The sequence below is a fragment of the Acartia tonsa genome, chromosome 8 (assembly GCF_053477335.1).
Source record: "Acartia tonsa isolate MP-2025a chromosome 8, ASM5347733v1, whole genome shotgun sequence".
Lineage (NCBI taxonomy): Eukaryota > Metazoa > Arthropoda > Copepoda > Calanoida > Acartiidae > Acartia > Acartia tonsa.
The window spans coordinates 31,370,173-31,391,571 of record NC_137267.1 but is presented as its reverse complement, the minus strand read 5'-3'; the positions used below and the strand labels follow the sequence as shown (position 1 = coordinate 31,391,571).

At 32.9% G+C, this 21,399-nt stretch overlaps 1 protein-coding gene across 1 annotated transcript; it reads right to left on the bottom strand.

Annotated features, from left to right (window-relative positions):
* Positions 1-1,394: 1,394 nt before the first annotated feature.
* LOC145325493 (uncharacterized) lies at positions 1,395-20,050 on the bottom strand. Its single transcript, XM_080168475.1, has 11 exons — positions 20,030-20,050; positions 19,577-19,633; positions 9,505-9,615; positions 8,480-8,558; positions 6,937-7,013; positions 6,574-6,677; positions 5,754-5,806; positions 5,398-5,479; positions 5,216-5,262; positions 4,954-5,018; positions 1,395-2,476 (listed from the first exon to the last, which is right to left on the bottom strand). The coding sequence occupies exons 1-11, from the start codon at positions 20,034-20,036 to the stop codon at positions 2,442-2,444; spliced, it is 717 nt and encodes a 238-aa protein (XP_080024601.1). The 5' UTR covers positions 20,037-20,050; the 3' UTR covers positions 1,395-2,441.
* Between the last annotated feature and the right edge of the window lie 1,349 nt (positions 20,051-21,399).

Sequence of the window (21,399 nt, the reverse complement as noted above, 5' to 3'; positions counted from 1 at the left end):
ATCCGCGGAAGTGGTTTATGATACGATGAAAAAATAACTATTATCGTTCAATCTTTTTTTTGTAGCAAATCTACTCTATAACTCCAAATATCCGTCTTCCCATCTGCCGGTAATGCTCTGGCGGCCATTTGGTCTTTATAAGATAAATTTTAGTACGCATATCTATAATACAAAGTAGCTTGATGTCTGTCCGTCTGTCCCTTAAGATCTCGGTAACCACTGAACCGATCGGATTCTACTCTTCAGGGTATATACCTATTGGTCCTGTGGTGGTTTTAAGCTATTTTCTTGGGGGGTGGGACACCCCCAACCCCCCAAAAAACAAAAAAAAATCCCCCCCATTTTTTTTTTTTTTTTTTTGTAAGAAATATCCTTGGTCCTTTGTAGAAGATTTCCTTTGTGGAAGATTTCCGTTGTAGAAGGTTTTTTTTGTGCAATATTTCCTTTGTAGAAGATTTCCTTGGTCCTTCTTATTATTTTTTTTTTTACAAATTTCACCTTACACTTTTTTTACCATCTCTTGGGGCAAAGCCCTTAGAGGCTAGGGGCGAAGCCGCTAGTGTTATAAATAGAATGAATATTATTTCTGATGATTCTGCATCTACTCTATAACTCCCTTGACCCGTCATATGTCTGTAATGGTCCAGAGGACATGCAGGCACATTCTATGGGAGAAATATGTTTTCCTTTCTGTTACATAAGATGAATGGCTTATTTCTTAGTTTGATATTTGCTGACTATTGTAATTACAATCTACTCTGTAAATCACTTTGTTCGTCGGGCAAGGGTATACTCTCCATGCAGGACCAGGTCTAACAATAATATAACTAAGGGGAGCCATTCCTTCCTTTTCTGAGCAAATTAGGGGACGGGAATGAACACCCAACCAACTATTTTGTTTAACGACCCTTTTCCATAAGTCGTAAATGTACACTGTAATGGGTTGTAACTGTTTTGGGCCAAGGCATTTCGCTTACTCCAAAGCGCATTACTTATGTCGTGCATCTGACATAGCAACAGTTGAAAAAATTGTTAACATCAATTTAACGCATCCTTGTTTTTTTTTGCTGTATAAAATGAGTCATAAAAGACGCAAATAAAATATTTTCAACAGATTTTTTATTGTATATTTAATATTTCAGGGATAGGACAATATGTACAAAAAAATATTCTCCCTTAAAAAATTATTTTGTCCCTGGATATTGTAGATGTTTGTTTGCCACAATACCCTCGATTCCTACTTAAATTGATTTTTTTCGTTTAATTTATTAGGCGAAATCTAATTAATCTTTTATAACGGCTCAAAAAATAGATAAATAAATTAAATCAAGTGGAACGTTACTTGGAACGAACATTAAGAATCATACGTCAGCTACGCTACTAAAAACAACACATATTTATCCAATATATATTTAAAATTGTTACTAATTATAAATATTACTCAGTTACAAAAGAGCAATTAAACTTACAGACTAAATTAAAACTAACAAATTAATTTTACTAAACCTTAAAACTAAAACTTTGCATTGAGAGGCAAAAAATGTACTACTTAAAAAAATATAAAGCTAAAACACTTTTTGTATACAATGATATAACATTATTAGCTGCGAATTTAACTTAAATCTAAAATACAGTATAAAATCCTTACACTAAAATAAAATCTTATAAATAATTGTTCTTCTAATTTCAAACACAAGATTATTGTCAAAGTTGCTAAACTTTAAAAGGTACTTTTGTCTTTCTATAGTTTTTTTTCTGTGGTATTTTGAGTCTTTTTAAGTCTTATGGTCATATCAAAAGTATCATTAAAAAAGAATCTGTTTTTGTCATAAGTCATAAATAGATATTCTGTCCTTTTGTTCTCAATTTTATGAATTCAAATTTTATTTAATCAGATGTATTCATGCTTAACTTGTCAAACGTCATAGTTAAGTCAACGTTTATTTTGTCATTTGGTCTTTTGTATTCACAGAAAGTCTGTTAAGTTTTTAAAAATTATTTAAAGTTTTATTTTATTTGTCAAACAAAAAGTCAATAAATAAGATAAGAATAAAAATAACGAATAGTAATTAAATAACTTACAATCTAAAATTCCTTAAATTCTAAAGTAAATAAAACTAGTGGTTGCGCCCCAAGCATCTGCAGACATATATAAAATTGCAGGGGAAAGAAAAAGGGGTTAATTACCATACACTTAGACATAACTTAACGAACTAAAATGAAGTTTTCTTTATTAGGAAAACCTTCTATTGGTCAAGCAGTTTGTGAGATCTCAATAAACAGATAAACATGTTACCTCATTTTACTAGTATAACTAATCTTAATGCTATAAACTTATTAACTAGGGTCTAAATACACTTATTTTACCAAAAATTATTTAAAATTCTAAAATAAGTAATTTTATGACAACTTGACTATAAAGGTACTAAATAAAATGATGATTACATTGCAAGCTTTTTGGATTCTTCATTTAATTCTGAAAAAAAAACACATTTGAAAACTATAATATGACATGGCTTTACTTACAAGCAAGACTACCTATGCTGTAAATAGGCAAAGATGAATTAAAAAGTAGATATATCCAAGGACGTCTAATGGGGTGGAGGAGGGAGTAAAGGGGTGATTACCCGCCCCCCCCCCCCCCTCAAATGAAAAAGCTTCGACGCATAACAGGATGTCTGTTTGTCAGTAGCGATATGATTCTCCTTCCAGTGAAGATTAATAACTTCTGGATTTTTGTGAGTAGATTCATATAACCAATATTTGCTGACAAATTACTCCATGCCTACTTTTATTGTATTTCTAAAATATTTTCTCAATAGATAGAAGCTCTTTATAGTACCTTTAAAAAAAGGGGATAAATTTAAAATTTTGGCCAAATTTTCCCAAATGTTGTCATATTAGAAAAATCCATTACCCTAATATGACGTAATTCGGGGTACTTTTGCCAAAGAAGGTGTATCAACTTTTTTTTATAGCTAGCCGGTTCTTTTAGTAAGTAGTAGATGTAAAATTTTTCATAGAATTCAGATATGCAATCGTTTTTTGTAGACCTCTTACTTTTTAAGTAATTTAAGTTTTTTAAAAAAAGATTAAGTCGATTTTAAGGTACTAAAACGCACGAGAATAAAAACTTTGAACTTAATTTTATCATTTCACAGGTAAAAAAATATGGGTTCATATATACCTTTAGAATCAGAAAAATATTACGAATCCATTGTAAGCAAAATTGAAAAAAAAATAAAAAAATAAACAAATGGCCAATTATATTTTTTGTTCAGGCAACACTTTCGTCTTCACTTTTTTACCCCCTCTTTACCCCCTCTTTACCCCCTTCCCATTTTTATACTCAATTCAAGAATTAAGACGTTGCCTGTATAATATAATATGATATTTTCATATAATTCCTTTTATTGTAGTTTATATACTATATTGTAAACTTTTTTTTTCAATTTTGCTTACAATGGATTCGTAATATTTTTCTGATTCTAAAGGTATATATGAACCCATATTTTTTTACCTGTGAAATGATAAAATTAAGTTCAAAGTTTTTATTCTCGTGGGTTTAATAAAATCGATTTTTTCAATAATTACCTGACAGAATTGAAAAAGTAAGGTGTCAAATTAAAGATCTTACTATTTTTGTTCATAATGGCCATTTTCTTTCTTTTTTTTGTTGCATTTTAGTACCTTAAAATCGACTTAATTTTTTTTTAAAAACTTAAATTACTTAAAAAATAAGAGGTCTACAAAAAAACCGATTGCATATCTGAATTCTATGAAAAAAGAAAAGAACCGGCTAGCTATAAAAAAAAAGTTGATACACCTTCTTTAAAAAAAATTCCCTTATTATAGGTACTATAAAGAGCTTCCAATAGACATACACAATAAGATGTGAGTGTTTCTGTGCTTGAGAAATCAATTTGCACTTTTAATGGACATTATTGCCCTTGTAAAATTCAAACTGTAAAAATAGCGTTCTTGAAATTATTTTTCTATTTCCTAAAATTCAACTAAAGTTTAAACTTCTTGAAATGATGTAAACTTTTAAAATTTTCTCCCTCCTTTGTTTGTATCATTCTTAAAATTATTTCAAAAGTTTGGGATTTCTAAGAATAAACTTATTCTTGTGTGAATGTTAGTTTATGAATGTAGAGATATTTAAATTTTAAAAAAATTTACAATTAATTTGTGTTTGAGTACTAGTAGCCTCAAAAAGTTGGAGAGTAAAATTATCTTATTTATTATATGGATGGAGATTCCAGAATATACGTGACAGGGGAAAACGATCGTCAATTAAGGTCGATAACAGGGAACTAGTTTATTGGTCATTTCGTTTGTCTAGTAGGATGGAAGGAGATGGGGTAAAGGGGTATCGTTATTTTAGCCTGCTGTGGTTTAAATTCAATAGAGACCATGAAAATCTGGTGGGTGTAAGAAATAATATATCCTTAATATAATAGAATGGAGAAAAGGGCAGAAAAATTGCATTAAACATCCAAAGACATTAATTTAGAAATAAAATGGCCTAAAACTTTCCAATGTCCTGTGTGAAGCTTTCCTAAGCGTTTCAGTGTTTCTGAGATATTGACGAGCATACAACAGAAACCTTACTAATTATTAGATAGGAATTCTGATACAATGAAAAAAGGTCCCTACTACTATTATGTCGGACGAATGGGAAGGGGGGTAATACCTTGGCTAATAGGCAGAAAAATAAAAATAGGACTTTAGAGGAAAATATTGGAATCAAAGGCTTGATTGACTGTAGTGCTACATTCAAATAACCCGCGTCCTGTCATAAAAAAAGATAGCCATGTTATCAACATAATCAAATTAGTTGTATCATATTGTCTTATTTAATGAGAGTGTAAAAAGGAGAAGGCACGACTTCCCAATTTTTTTTATGTGGGAGTTGACACCACCCCTCTGCAAGCTTCTGGTTGTATATACCTTCTCTTTTTCCAAGCAGAGGAACAGAGTTCAATTCCTGCATTAAGCTTCGCCCTCTTTTATATCTAAAAATAATGATTTTTCAGTAAGCATCAGAACCGGTTTTAATCCAGCAGAAATCAATCGGATTCGAAGCCATACTGGAAAAGTTGAAAACATTACTTTGAAAGAAATTAAACAATTTTAGCACACAGTCATTAGGATTAATAAAAAGAAAATTATTTTTAAATAATAAAAATTAAAAAATGTAGATTGTAATTACCTTGATGAATGGAAGGGATCTCCATATGTGTCATGAAATCTAAATCCCTAAAACATTTAGATTTTATTTATTTTCGAAATATTACACATACAGGAATAGGTTTCCAAATTATTCTGTCAATATAATTCTTATTTATGTCAAACAATTGTCTGAAAACCCATGCAATCTATCTCTACTATAACCTGTGGGGATCTCAAAATATTTCTCCAGTAGTACTCCATTTCTTGTTCGTCTACAGGGGGCTCCGCTGATTTCTTCGTAAACCTAAATATCAATTCAGATTTTGTTTTATTAAGTTTCTTTTACTCTTGTCTTTTTGTTTATTTTATATCTATTTATTCTGCATATATCTTCATCCCGTGGCGTGCACAGCGATTAACCAGGTAACCAGGGAGGTGTGTAACAATTTGGGAATGAAAAAGGGAAGGAAAGCCTTGCCAATTTCAATTTTTGTGGGAAGTTGACCCCTCTTCTGTACGCCACTATTTATCACTCAATCTATGTATTTGTATAAATCGATCTATCTATTTTTACCAACCTTTTGCCAAGTCGCCAAGCTGGAATAGCAAATCCAGGAGGAAGTTTTCTTTTCTGTAACAAAAATATAGAAAACGTTACATTCATATACTGACAGACAGAATTAGGTCACTGTTGTTTTGGGATTTGTCAACACAAATACTCATTTTTAACTTCCATGTCTGCTAGTGTGTATTTTTATTTTTTTTCAGTTAGATTTGTCTGCTAGAAGAGCAACTATTTTGCGGCATTCTGCGCTAGTCCCAAAGTCTTTAAAATTTACCAAAATAAGAGAAGTTGCGGTGGTTGTAGTGCCCATAGTAAAATACAACCAAAAGAATGGACTTTAGATCAATTGTCACATCCTAATATCCCTGCTGTTGTTTCAATGTATCCTTTTTAGCAGAGTCGCTCTTCTACAATTAGTATGCGACGAGTTATGCGATTTAATCGCGTTTATCGTTTAATTGACCCCCATAAATACTCGCGACATTGATGCGATATCGCTAAATGTCGTAAAAAATGCGTCAATGCCATAACGAAACTGCTACGAAACTGATGCGATATCGCGTACGATACTTACGATATTACTTACGAGTTCGTAGGTGTATCGCGCAGCTCTAAGTACCTTTTCGACCACTTATCGTAACATATCGTCAATGTGCATTGGACGACTATTTAGCGATATCGTAAGAACTCGTGCTCGATTGCTACACGATATCGTGCGCTATAGTAGCGCGATAGTGATGCTACTTTCTGGCTGGGAAGTCAGTACCACTGACAGTCCGGGTCCTAAAAATATACGCAGTCTAGAGTCTACAAGTCTAATGTGAGTTATTCACCTGGAGATTGTTTTGATCATATCCTTGTGACTGTGTGACGTCATTTGTTGGGTTTTCTTCTGATATTTCGTCTTCTCTACCCCCAAACTCTAATTTTACCTTTTCTACAAAAAAAAAGTAGAATTAAATGAGTAGGATGTCTGTATGTGCAATGCACCTTAGGGAAAAAATTATTAAATATTAAGTTTCTCTTTCAAGAAATCTCATAATTTGGTATTTAGTATTTCCCATACCTTTCTTTTAAGATTGTATGTTAGGTATTGTTTTTTTTCTGTTGTTCAATATTTTAAGATGCTTCTCTACTGATAGACCAACAATTATTAAATAGGCTTATTTGCTTCTAACAGAAAAAAAGTATAAAACCTGCAGCTCCTGGCACTTTATAATCCGGTGGAAATCCTGCCAGGTATGGTTGGATCTGGTTAGATACACGGGCATTCCTAGATAGATAGATATTTAGACAGATGGATAGATAGACATTGCTCCTGGTAATTTATAATCCGGTGGAAATCCTGCCAGGTAAGGTTGGATCTGGTTAGATACACGGGCATTTCTAGATAGAAAGATATTTAGACAGATGGATAGTAAGACAGATAGATAGACAGTGGTCCTGGTACTTTATAATCCGGTGAAAATCCTGCCAGGTATGGTTAGATACTCGGGCATTTCTAGATAGATAGATATTTAGCTAGATAGGTAGTAAGACAGATAGATAGACAGTGGTCCTGGTACTTTATAATCCGGTGAAAATCCTGCCAGGTATGGTTAGATACTCGGGCATTCCTAGATAGATAGATATTTAGCTAGATAGGTAGTAAGACAGATAGATAGACAGTGGTCTTTGTACTTTATAATCCGGTGAAAATCCTGCCAGGTATGGTTAGATACTCGGGCATTCCTAGATAGATAGATATTTAGCTAGATAGGTAGTAAGACAGATAGATAGACAGTGGTCCTGGTACTTTATAATCCGGTGAAAATCATGCCAGGTATGGTTAGATCTGGTTAGATACTCTGGTATTTCTAGATAGATAGTAAGATAGTTAGACAGTGCTCTTAGTAATTTAAAACTGGTGGAAATCCTGCCAGGTATGGTAAGATATGGTTAGATACTCTGGTATTTCTAGATAGATAGATATTTAGATAGATGAATAGTATGATATATAGATAAAGGGTGTGCAAAAAAAATGCGGACATTTTTAAATTTTAGAATTTTCTACTATTAACACAAGCCGCGCAATTTTAATTTTAAAAATGTCCACATTTTTTTTGCACACCCTTAGATCGTGCTTCTGATATTTTATAATCTATACTAGCTGCTTTGTCCTCTAACATCTGGGGTAGTGGGAGATGTAAAAGAGCCTAAAACCACCCCAAGACTTAGATATTAAAATAAAATACCCTAAACCTTGCCAAGGGCATATGTAAAATATTAAAACGGAGAACCCAATCTGTTAGTTAATAGTTAGAGAGATAAACTGAACAAATAAAAAAATCTACTACTTTGACCGATAGTTTTAACTTGATGACGCAGCTGAGATTTGCACCATACAGGGCCTATACCTGTGTAATACTAACCCTGTGGAGCTATACCAAATATAATGGGTAAGGGGTTTCTGTGCTCGACTAAGCACTCTGAGGTAAACAGGAGCGTCCAAGGGGGGAGTAAAATGGCGCGCGAAGCGCTCCGCAAATTTTTTCACCCCCAAAAAATTTTAACCCCGGGGGTAAAATTTGCTTGGGGGGTGAGGGGTAATTACCCCCCCTGAAATCTGTTGGCAGGGGTAAATTTTGTTTCCCCCCCAAAAAATTTAAAATTTTTTTGGGGGGGTAATCCCAACTTTCCCCTCCTTGGACGTCTATGGAGGTAAAACGCCCTTATGGAGTTAAAATATATTTTACTGACCTGCCATAAGCTAAGGGTTGTCCTTTCTCACCAAATGCCAGAGGAAAGGTAAACAATGGAACTCCACGTTTGAATAATTCTAGAAAAAGGATTCTTTGAATGAAACTAACCAAGAGACTTGAACAATAAAGGCATTGCGTAAAGTCATTGACTTTTTTTTCTCATTTCTTTATTGATTTACTAGAGGATACTACCGAGTTAATTATCTTCTAGGGGGATTATCTATTGGAGGGTGGTAGTACCATCCTTTAAATAGTTATAAACAATATCAATGTTCTATAAGAAACAACACTGTTAAGGAGAACCATATCGGTTCAGAGGTTAGCGAGATCCTTTGATACACACATACAGAGATCCTGTTACTTACATATAAGTATTTCCTTAGATTTTTTATTAATCTTCGTAAATGTCCTGGCTACATAGCAGCCATTACAAAAGTTTTCTACATAAATTATTTCAAGCATTTTGTTTGTAGAGCATCTACTCTATAACCAGGGTATGTTTAATCCATTTATAAAAAAAAAAATATTTAAACGCCAGGCAGATCTACACACAGACAAACATACACACCAAATACGCAGGCAAAATTGCAAGGCTAATATTTAAAGAATTTTCACATATCAACCTGTTCCAATTATTTGTTCTAAAATCTTTGCTGTAAGTTGATGTATTGATATTTAAACATTACATTTACTAAAGTTCTTAAAAAGCAATACTATATTGCAATGGATATAGAATATACATGGATATTATTTCAGGGATAAATTGACGTCAATTTAGCTTGCTAAAATGGACATCATTTTATGGTCAGTTTGTTTTCCAGTAGGGTGTAAAAGATGGGTTAAAAAGGGCGAATGGGGAGTGGATCGTTATTTAAGCCAGCTACAAGTTTCACTTCATTAGAGTACATGATAATCTGGTGTAAGATCCAAACAATTTTAAATCCATTTTTTATTCAATTTCATGAGATGAAAGTTAGGTTGTTGCTGCGCTACTAATTGTGAATCTGTGTTGAATAATTATACCAATATGAGGAAAATTCTTATCAGATCTTCTTCCAATTCTTGGGACAGCATTGGGGGAGGTTTGGAGTCGTAACTGTTGCAGCTGCTCTATATCATCAAAATAACCAGCTTCTACAATAGATAGATAGATAGTCAGATAGATAGATAGATAGATAGATAGATAGATAGATAGATAGATAGATAGATAGATAGATAGATAGATAGATAGATAGATAGATAGATAGTTAGATAAAGTATTTCAAATACTTCTTCCTTTTTTCTCTTACTATAAAAGTTACATTTTTTGGTTATATATTTACTTTGCTTTTTAGTGTGTTATCATTTCCGTCTAAATATCTCAACGCTAATTCATATGATTACGACAAAAATTAGAGATATATAATATGTATTGTAAAAAATATGATAAAGATAAGAGGGAGGATTTTTTCGTACCACCTAAGTGAAAATCCTAGAACCATTGCATGGCTAATAGGTACATTTTCTGAAAAGCACTGTCCAATAGGACTATTATTTACTGAGATCTTAAGCTTCAGAAGGACAAAGAGGCAGACATTTTGTTACAGAAATGTTGAAACTTTTATAATGGGATTTTTCCTGACTTGCATGCTGATTCGTTTAAACAGAAGTGATCAAACACCTGAGGTAGCTTCGTAAGAAAACATTCTGAGATAATTAGCTATACATAGAGTAGCTGCACCACTAACATTAATTTTAGAAGAAAAAGATTGGGAAAAAAGGAAAATGATAAGTTATAACAAATACATGCAAAAACAAATGTATTTTGTAGCATGACCTACAGACTGACGGACCAAGTAATGCACTGGATGCTCACTGGCAAGTGTATCTTTACAATCAGCAGTCTATTTTCAATAGTAGCTGAAAAAGTCACATCCATTGCGTTTCAAACAAACTGACGGATGGCCGGACAGACAAAGTTAATTATATAGTAGCTATACTAAAAAAGGTGTTCTAAAATATTTTTTTTTTAAGATTATGCCTATGGATTATCATTGTATATTTTACAATTTTATCTTTTTAAGAACCCAACCTTCGCTATCTATATCTATTAAGTATAATGTTAGATTAGGTTTTTATCTGAAAGTGTTTGAAAGTGTATAAAAGTGTAGGTATAAGAAAACTAAAATTGGTTTTGTGTCGGAAAGTTTTATAGAAAAGGGTAATACATCAATGTAGATAGATACAATATACCAAGAAAGAATAAATAAAATGAATAGATTGTAGCTTAATTGAGATAGGTTAATTTACATAGTATGTGAACTGAGTATACCTTTTTTGAGATTGCATGAAAACTGATCCTTTGATAATGTATTTATGTCGGTTTCCCTCATTTAGAATAGGGACCATTTAAAAAATATATGCTTATTTTCGGTTAGAGAAAGATTAGATAAGCCCCGCAAGGATATTATCCGTCAAGGGCTAAATATCCTCTTAGAAAATAAAATGGGGGGCGGGGGGATGTGGTCGGTTTTAGTGTATAAAAAGTCAACAATTCCTCTGGTTTGTAAAACCAAGATCTATGAAATGTGTGATTTCGGAAGGTGTGTTAGGGGCAAGGGGGAAAGGGGTAATATCCCCTCTAACCAGTGGCGTGCGAAGCACTTTGTCTAGGGGGGGGCATTTTGAAGATTTTGTAAAATTTTGCCCCCCCCCCTAAATCAAAGTGCCCCGGGGGGGCACTTTGCTTTAGGGGGGGGGCATTTTGATTATATATACTAATTTTAAATAAGGGCGTTTTAAGGGATGGGATTATTTGATTATGGGCCTCCTAGTCCTTTTCCCTTCTTCCCCATCCCTTCCCCCATCCCTATTTCCCATTTATATCCCCCACCTCTTCCCCCCTATCTCTTCTCCCCCATCCCTTCTCCCCACCCTGCAATGACCGAAGGGAAGGGAGCTAGAAAGCATCTTCGAAAAAATAGTACAGAAGATAAATTAACCTATTTATTACACTAGTCCCCAATATTTCATATAAAATTTTCTTATTCGTTGGCTCCAGGGTCGTCCAAGCTTTTTTTTTTGGGGGGGGTAAAAATTTTTAAGGGGGGGGTAATTGGTTTTTTTGGGGGGGGGTAAAATGGGGCGCGAAGCGCGCCGCAAATTTTTTTTACCCCCCCCCAAAATTTTTACCCCGGGGGTAAAATTTGCTTGGGGGGGGTAATTACCCCTCCTGAAATCTGTTGGCAGGGGTAAATTTAGTTTACCCCCCCCCAAAATTTACCCCGGGGCGAAGCGCGCAAAATTTTTTTTTATTAGAGATTTTTTTATTTTTTTTGGGGGGGGGGGTAAATACCCCCTCCTAAATGGTTGGGGGTGCCTACAGCACCCCCAGGGTAGGGGTAAATTTTAAATGGGGGGGTAATCGCCCCATTACCCCCCCCTTGGACGTCTATGGTTGGCTCAACAACTTTGGGGACTTTAATGGAATTTTGATTGGTTGGTTAATTAAGTCGAGTTTCCATACATTTCATCCACTAATTGTAATCTATATAAGGGGTAATTCTGTGTATCATCATTGGGGATGTACAAAATTTCTTTGGTAAAAAGTTTATATTATACAAAATAAAATACTTCCTATAACCTGGTTTGTTATGTTCAGTGAAAAAAGATTATAACCTAATTTCTACACTAATTTAAAAATTTGGTAAGTTTAAATGAATAGTAACTGTCTGTTTGGCGCGAAGCGCCAAATTTTTTTTTTGGAGTATTTCTTGATATTTTTTGGAAACTGGGATAGTTTTGCTTTTTGTAGGGTAGGGGGCAAAAAGGGGCATTTTTGTTGACCAGGGGGGGGCAAAATGGGGCATTTTTTAACATTTAGGGGGGGGGGCAGGGGGGGCGGTTGCTAGGGGGGGGGGCAGGGGGGGGGCGTTTTGGTCGCTGGGGGGGGGGGGCGATTGCCCCAAATGCCCCCTTCGGTTCGCACGCCACTGCCTCTAACTGAGGTTAAACTTCAGATAGTAAGGCAAAATCTAATATTTGGTTTAATAATTTTGGAGTGATATTACACCCCACCCCGGATATTCTTTTTTTTTCGTTTGAAAAAAGAAATATCTCGGAAGTTAAAATGATGTTTCTCATGAAAAGTAATCGAGAAAAGTGGTTTCAGGTATCAGTGTTCCCACAATACCGCATATTTTTATATGAGCAAATATTTCGCACTTCCGCAAATGTTTCGCACTAGCATAATTGTTAAGAAAATATATAATGGGATGAAAAGAGGAAGGGGAAAATTGATATGTATTAATATGTATGTGCGATTCTCATTTATTTGATTATGTATGTGCGTAATTGAAGATACACCTCCAATTCACCGATAAATTTTAATGGATTAATTGATGTAAAGATGGAGAATTTAGTTGAATTTTCACTATTATTTTTATAACATTATAAAGTAATAAAGTTCTTTTTTTATATGAACGTATGGTCTTTCTGGTAAATATTATAGAGTTGCTACCCTTCCTATATTGTACCTAAATATTAAAGGAAGCATCATGCAAAGTTTGTCTTGGATAATCACTCATTTTTATGACGTAACATGGCTGATTTTTGAGACACTTTGTCCCACTTCCTGATATGTCTAAATCAACGAAAAGTTCTATACGTTATGGACGGACAGACTGACCCTCATTATAAAAAGCCTCCCTTTCAATAATAGAAATACATTTTTAATCAATGAATTATGATACAAATTCTGGAAGCAAAAAATGCATTACTTGACTACAAAAATAAGACAAGGAAAAGATGAACTGAAATTAGTTTCCGAATGTGAACACATTTTCCTAGGTGTTTCCCAATCCTATCTCAATATTTGCTACTAGCTAAAAAACCTTCAAACTTCAAAAAAAAAATCAAAATTTGAATGTATTAACGATTTATACATTATACATTCAAAGTTTTAATTTTTCAAATTTAGATTTTTTTTTTGGAAGTTTGAAGGTTTTTTAGCTAGTAGCAAATATTGAGATAGGATTGGGAAACACCTAGGAAAATGTGTTCACATTTGGAAACTAATTTCAGTTCACCAAGGAAAAACATGTTTACAAACCAACCAAATATTAAGGAATTTTTTTCATTAATAATTTATTTAGGGAGAGTTAATAATTGTCCGGAACCCCCCTATCCCCTCCAACAAAATGATTGTAACATCCCACTCACACCTGCATGTAAGAGTGCTTTGTAACCATGGGCGTGTGGAGGAGGGTTTAGGGGGTGTCAACACCCCTTTGATATTGACATTTGGGAGGTTTTATAACTCTCCTAACGTCCACATCCACTTGTGAAACACTGTGCACGCCACTTTTTACAACTTATCATCCAGAAAATCGTTAATTTTATTTATTATTAAATATTCAATATTTATACACTAGCGGCTACACCCTTGAGGCCTTTAGGAACACTTGAAGGAATTTAATTTTTAAGAAGGAAAAACCTTCTGAGGACCCATGAGAAGCTTCACTGTCAAGGAGAACCATATCGGTTCAGTGGTAAAACAGACACAGTTCCTGTTACTTTCATATAAGGGTTATATTTATTTTCATACATTTTCTCAATATTGTATAAACATATGCGTGTAGGGATCTAGGTATCATTGGCAAGTCCCAAGGGAGTGAACATACACAATTTTTATATCAAGGTGTTCATACAACATAGTAAAAGCTTTCCTGAAAAGTACAATACAAAGTTCTAGGTCAAACGCTTGAGTGACAAACGTAAGAGTAGACACTTAACCTCACCTAACCTATTTTAAACCATCATATAGGTTTTTATAAATGTCTATTGTCTAACCACTGCGGGTGCTTATTTGTATATCTTAACATAACTTAACCTGTATAGAAATAATTTATTACCTTAATATTTCAGACACTCCTGTGCGTTAATCCTCGAACCCAATACAACTAATCTTTTTATTTGATTAGTCTTTTATTAAGATGCAAATTAAAATCAAAACTTTTTTTTAGTTAAACACATAATATTATGATTTTTTATATTAATAAATAATAGTGAAATATCCTAAAAACCTGGAAATTACAAAACGAAGTATGTCTTAAAAAAAGGATGACAACATCCATAAAAGCGAAGCTATGAAACAGTATAACAGACGAACATTAACTCTTGTAGAGTGTCGGGAACTAAATAGGCAGAATATAAATGTATAAATTTGTTTCAAAACTGCTTAAATATTCTGTTTAAGGACATAATTCTATTTTTAAAACTTGATTATAGAGATGCCTAGCTTATAATATCTACCTTATTATAATTGGAATAAGTATTCCAAAAATGAGATTAATACGATAATTATATTTATCACATAAAAATTTTTGTCAGAAAGTTTAAAAATCAACATGTTTAGATGGGCGTACGGGCATTCTGGTTACGATTAAAGATTTGCTACACTTTCGTAATCGTACCTACCTATTACAGGAATCACCCTGCCAAGTTTGACATTTATAGGACAATTCATGCCTTAATTAACGATATTGACAGACCCTAATAAAAGAAAAGCTTAGCTTTTTCAAAAAATGTCTTCACATTTTTGTAAGTTTCATCATATCTGTTAAATAAATAAATTAAATTTCAACCAGAAACTGTACTTTTTCCTCTTTACCGGGGTGTCCACAAAAAAATAGAAAAAATAGCAAAAATCCTTATAATAAAGTAATAGGATACTTGTCTGACTGTATATTTGTCTGTCTGTCTGTCTGTACCGAAGGATCTTTGCTGAACCGCTATGGTTCTTGACTTTAAAAAGTCTAATATAAAGAATTGGGTTATCGAATTTAACTCCCCCCTCCTCAAGTGACTCTGGATACCTAAAGGGTGCGTAGCCGCTAGTTGTTTATAAAGTAGAGACACGAGTATCTCCCTCCCTGGGTATAAGACATGATTACAGAAGCGTGTACTAATTGGTAATGGCTGCTCTGCTAATTACAAAACATTGTCACGGAGATCCGAGGATTATTTACGTACAGGTTATTATTAATATAATTGGCGACTTATGTATTTATATTTGTAGTTAAAAGTGATGTCTTAAACGTACTTTTTTGAGGAATTATTGTTCTCTATTTAATATTAGACATGAATATGGATCAAAAACATTAAATTACAATTTTGCAAGTTTATGATTATTGTAAAAAGTAATTTGATTTCTAGTATGGCTTTGAAACCAATTAATATCTACTGGATTAGAACCGTTTCTCAGTCATACTGAAAAATCCTGTATAGCACAGACAAATTTCCACGAATATTAAAATAAAAATCATAAAATTAATACTAGTTTTGTATGCCCGGGCCTTCGTCCCCTCGGGCCTAACAAAACTAAAATTATTTAAATATTCGCAGAAAGCTCTTGAAGCATATTAACAGATGATTGTTTTATTTCCTGACTTTTATGTGAATGACTCCATGTAAAGATACTACTCATAATAACTAATTAGGAAAGTAAACATGCTTTTCTTGTCTCAGCTCACATTACAAAAGTCTTGGGATAAAAAATACATTGTATAAATCCTTTATTTAATACCTATATTTCAGACAACTTTTATTTAATGAAATCTTCCAATTTTTAACATGTATAAAACGGCCTGCTTTATTGCATCAAGATCCATGACAGATCTATATAGGAAATAAACGTCTATAATCAAGCTCGAGTCTTCTAAACATATTGTGTTAAAAACTCATAGTGCTTCAATAATCCCTATTAAACTCTCACTGACCAGAACGTTAATACCCATTATTCTACTTTTTGCATCATAAATTCAGTTTTTTAAATTCATGTTGCTATTCAAATAACTTTAAAGTATTTGATTTCTATTCTTAAAGCAGAAAACTTAAATTTTAAAAATAGTATATCTTAGAAAACTTAGTTTTAAAATGAATTGATTCGTGCGACACTCCCGTAAATGTGTTCAAATATTGAACTAAATGTTTTAACCCTTTCAGGGCGAAAATTTGAAATGAAAAATATTAGGATTTTAATCTTTAATAAATGATTTTAAAAAAGGAAGCAAAACGTTAAATCGTGTATTTTTAAATTGGGTGAAAATATAAACTAATTACTGAATACTCAGTTAAACAAATATTCTAACGTAAGACATTAAAAAGTCGTAGTAACGAGACAGAGAGAGGGGGGAGAGAAAGAGAACGGGGGGGGGGGGGAGATAAGGAGAGAGAGGGAGTAGAGAGAGAAATATAACGAGGGGGGGGGGGAAGAGAGAGAGAGAAGGAGAAAGATTAACAAGGGTGACAAAATCCGTAAAGAACTACTAAATACTAAAGAACATTAAGAAATATAGAGTAACTGCACTTAAAAGAGAAAATATTAATATTGCAGCAAAAATTTGAGTAAATATGTCATTTAATACCTTAAATACAAGTTATTTTATTTGGACATACTAACGTCATGGTGATGGGGAAACTATGTAAAGCAATGGTAAAAATTTACTTTGACTTCATTGCAGGACAGTTTCATGAATTTTATTGTCAAGTTTTAATTCAATAGAACAATTCTAATATGCCTAAATTAACAATCAGAACTTTCTTTTAGTGACGTACGGATGGACAGAACAACTGTAGAAATAGATCATTAACATTATACAACCCTTCTACCCCATTTCCTTCCCTCTTACTGGATGAACGAACTGACCAATAAATAAGGTCCACACTGACAAGCTATGTAGGGAATATTTACACAATTTTTCAGGCATTGAATTGAAAAATTGAAGAGAGAAAATCACATTTCCCCCTAATCCTAGCCATCAGACGAACGGACGGACATTTTGAATTATAAATAAGCTTCGCTACTAAATAACAGCGGAATTTGCAAATGTTCCATTATAATCTTGATTAAAAATTTAAGCCATTTAATTTTGATAGCAGCTGAGAAAACAAATATTTTAGCTATTAAAATATGATGTCTCCAAAAGACTAATGGACCATATGAATTTAGAGGAAGAAGGATAGTTTCAATACCAAAATTTCTTTTCCTCAGGGAAGGAGGGAACATTTGACTGTAAATTACACCGTTAACCAAAGTTTAGTAACCACGTTGACTAAAAAAACTTAATCAGTGTTTCATCAGTTCTATACATACTAGAAGTGTCCAAACTTAAATCAACAGAAGGCTTACCTTTGTTTATCATCATTTGGGATGTAAATTAAATATAGGACATTATCTCCTAAGATCCCTAAGTTTAAAAATCATCACCAATGATGATAATATCCATAAGTAGCAAAGTTCCTAATAGTAAAAGTAAAAACACAAAAGTTAAAAGTTAAAAGAAGAAAACGCGGTATAAGCGACAGACAGACGAACGATGATCAGTGCAGTGGTCATACAAATCTTCACACAAATTAGTCTTTGATATCAGAAAATAAAATTATGTTTATGTGCAGTACCGATTGATCGAAGGATAGGCGGACAGAAGTACATTGGTCTAAAAAAAATTCAACCTTCTATATTAAATAGCAGAAGGGAAAATAAACATTTCCCTTACAGTAATTTTATTTATTTCGAAGCACTGTAGACAGAATAACAGACTAAGTGAGGAATAAAATTATTTAACTTAATATTAATTGACTTTGCTACTAAAATTTAACAGGTAGATAAGGATGACAACATCCATAACCATAGAAGCTCTTGAATTAAAAAAAAATAAAAGGCAAAGCAAATGAAAGCAAAAAGGGTGCACAACAGACAGACATAGTAAGTACACAAAAAAATATCTTCGATAAAAGCTGGGAAATTATTTAAGAGCATTACCAATAGACCGACAGACAATATTATTCTTAGAGTAGACGTGCATTGGTCAGTAAACATAAAATAAGTCTTCTGTCTTAACCCTGAAAGATCGGGCCCTCTACAAATTCCTAACTGATCGGATTTTATACCTTAATAATTGCATCAGACTTCTACCTTTCCAGTAAGGATATTTAATATTCTTAAGAGCATTACAGACCAGCGAACAACGTGAGCTGTAGGCTAGTCCTTATATAAAAGTGACAGGATTCGAGTGTGCCTGTGTAAGGGTATTAAAAGTTCTCGTAAACTGGTTCTTCTTTCTATGAAGATTACTCAAAGGTCCTTATTTTAAGAAAGGATAAAAGTTGAATATGTTATGCTATAGGTAAGCTTTAAAAACTTTTGTAAAATTGAATCTTAGAGTAGGTTGTTAAAAGTAAAAGTGTCAATCCTATAATATTAAGTAATACATTTTTTTGTCTGTACCAAAGGATCTCGCTAACCGCTAAACCGTTATGGTTCTTCTTTGCAGTGAACCTTCTTACAGGTCCAGGGAAGGTTTTTAAGTATTTTGGGAGAGGGTATCTCCCACCCTGCAAATAAAAAAGACCCTCCCCTCCAAAAATATTTTTCAAAATTTTTCTTTAAAAAACTTAAATTGAAAAGGGGTGTTTCGACTTTTCCCACTCCCACTTTAGGTGACCTTAGAGGCTTCTAGGGGCGTATTCGCTAGTTAGATATATTTTGCTAACCATTTAAATCTATACAAGGAGTTATTATTATATTAATTTATCTTTCATTGTTTTATTCCTTAAGATCCCTGGCTAAATTAACAGTAAAGAAATGTGCCGTATTATGTAAACACTAGTGGCTACGCCCCAGAGGCCTCTAGGGGCACTTCGGGTGGTTGGAGGTTAAATTCAACAGTAACACCCCAATCTTTTATTTCACTTTTTAAAAATAATTGTTTTTTTGGTGGAGGGGGGGGGGGGGGGAAGGGCAGTTTATCTAAAAGGGTAGTGGTACTCTCACACAAAATAGTATAAACCTTCCCAGTACCTATAAGATGCTAAATAGGAAATAAGAACCATATCGGTTCATCTGTTACAGAGATTCTTCTGTATTTACGGACACAGATCCTGTTACTTTTATATAAAAAAAGGATAAGTAAATAGATTTTGTTAAAATGTCGATATTTCAATATTATATCTGCCATGACCACTTTTATTAAAGCCATATATTAGAAATAAAACCAAAACGAATCGATAGAATGCCAGTACAGTTCTGACATGTTAAAAAAATGACAAAAATTACCTTTTGGATCTGAGTTAACTACAGTAGTATATAGAGATAATAACAGTAATATTAACCCTACAAAACAAAAATAGTTAAGAACGTAACAGTGTTTTAATGTAAATTGAAACTTGAAAGAATCATCTTTTTATTTGAAACTTCTTATAATGTTTCTAATGAAAACAATAAATATAATGCCACCATAAAGCCTAGTTTTATAATTAATGTGACTTAAATAAATCTTCATATCTAAAAAAAATTTAATCTATGTGATTTCTAATGGTATAAATACCATTTTTATCGGATTACTAAGCGATGAGTCAGATAAAGATGAAAAAGAGTTAAATTTTTATTTGAAAATCTTTAATCTTTAGATAGACGATTTTTATTATTTACTCGCAAGTTGCATTTTCCAACCATCCTCACATTTTTTTAATGTGCATTTTTTGCACACAGCGTATAAAAAAAACTTACCTTTCATGGTGACTTCCCCGGGTTATCTAAATTTAATGTTACAAACAAATATACAGATACTAGCCAATGTCCATTCAATGTTAACTGAACCACCTGAAACAAAGCCCCTCCCCCCCACTTTTTTATGTTCTTGAAAGAAAGCTTTATATTTAATGTGATCTACAATCTAACGTATCTACAATTACGTTTTTCAATATACGTTTCGCTCTTTCGCTGGATGTTTGTGTTGTTTTTTTTAGAAGGGGTGGTGTTTAATGGCCCACTAATCAGTTAACGGGACTTTTCTTGCTTTCTTTTACACAACAGTAATTCATTTCAGGAATTTGGTATTGATAGTGCCGTTATATATTTTAGGACAATGAAGTCTTATGCAATAATAAAATAGAAATCAGTAAATTTTATCAGTACGCCTAGCCTCTGTTTTAAAGTAGGTAAAGACAAAAATTTAGAGTTACATTTTTTTCTAGGGATAAGTTCTCATTGGAGGGTTGGGGTACTATCGCCACAAATAGTTTTAAACCTTCCCAGGACCCATGAGAAGCTACACAGTAAAGAAGAACCATGAAGATTCAGCAGTAGCGAGATCCTTAGGTAAACACATACAGACAGACAGGCATACTCAAATCCGGTTACTTTTAAATAAGGATAATCTTGTAATATTTGACTGTTCCTCCACTCGTGGAAAACCTTATGCCTACCATCATATTATAATTTTTGTAAATCAATATCTATACCTTTCAATCTATTGACATATATTGTAAAATTATACAGCTCGAGTATATCCATATATGCGTAGCTTGTAAGCAGCAAAACTTTTATTCTACAACCTATGATTATAATCATGCCCAAAAAAATCAGACGTTTATTTACAAATTCAAATTAGTATAATAATAATAATCTAATAATAATCTATACTAAACAAATAGTTACTGAGCCCCTAGTTTATAGGAGCTTTGAATTTAGGAAGAAGGTTGTATAAGTTTAAATTTAAAAATTAAATTGCCTAAAATCATTCTTTAACGTATCTGAAGCTTTCCCAAAATTGAGAAATCAATCGAATCAATGTTCAGCTAGATTTTAACAAAAAAAAAACACAAAAATTTTAATACCTATACAATATGTATCATAACATGTATAAATAACCCAAAGAACCCACCGTTTGACTTATTGTTATTTATTACAGAAAGGCTTCATTTTAAAAAATAAAGATAAATGTTGTTAATTATATCAAATGCTTTGCTTAAATCAAGAAGCATAAAAATATATTTAATTTTTTATTGTTCTTTATTATTCCTGGGATATTCAGAGTACATATTTTAAAATTGATGAATACACTAACACTGCATGATTATAATCAATTACAATTGCGA

Bases quoted from the DNA above. Each gene is read 5' to 3' on its own strand.
- LOC145325493 (XM_080168475.1), bottom strand. The intron at 6,678-6,936 runs GTTTTATACTTT...TTTTTTTTGTAG, and splicing joins TAAAGTGCCAGGAGCTGCAG to AAAAGGTAAAATTAGAGTTT. The intron at 5,019-5,215 runs GTAATTACAATC...CATTATTTTTAG, and splicing joins GATCCCTTCCATTCATCAAG to ATATAAAAGAGGGCGAAGCT.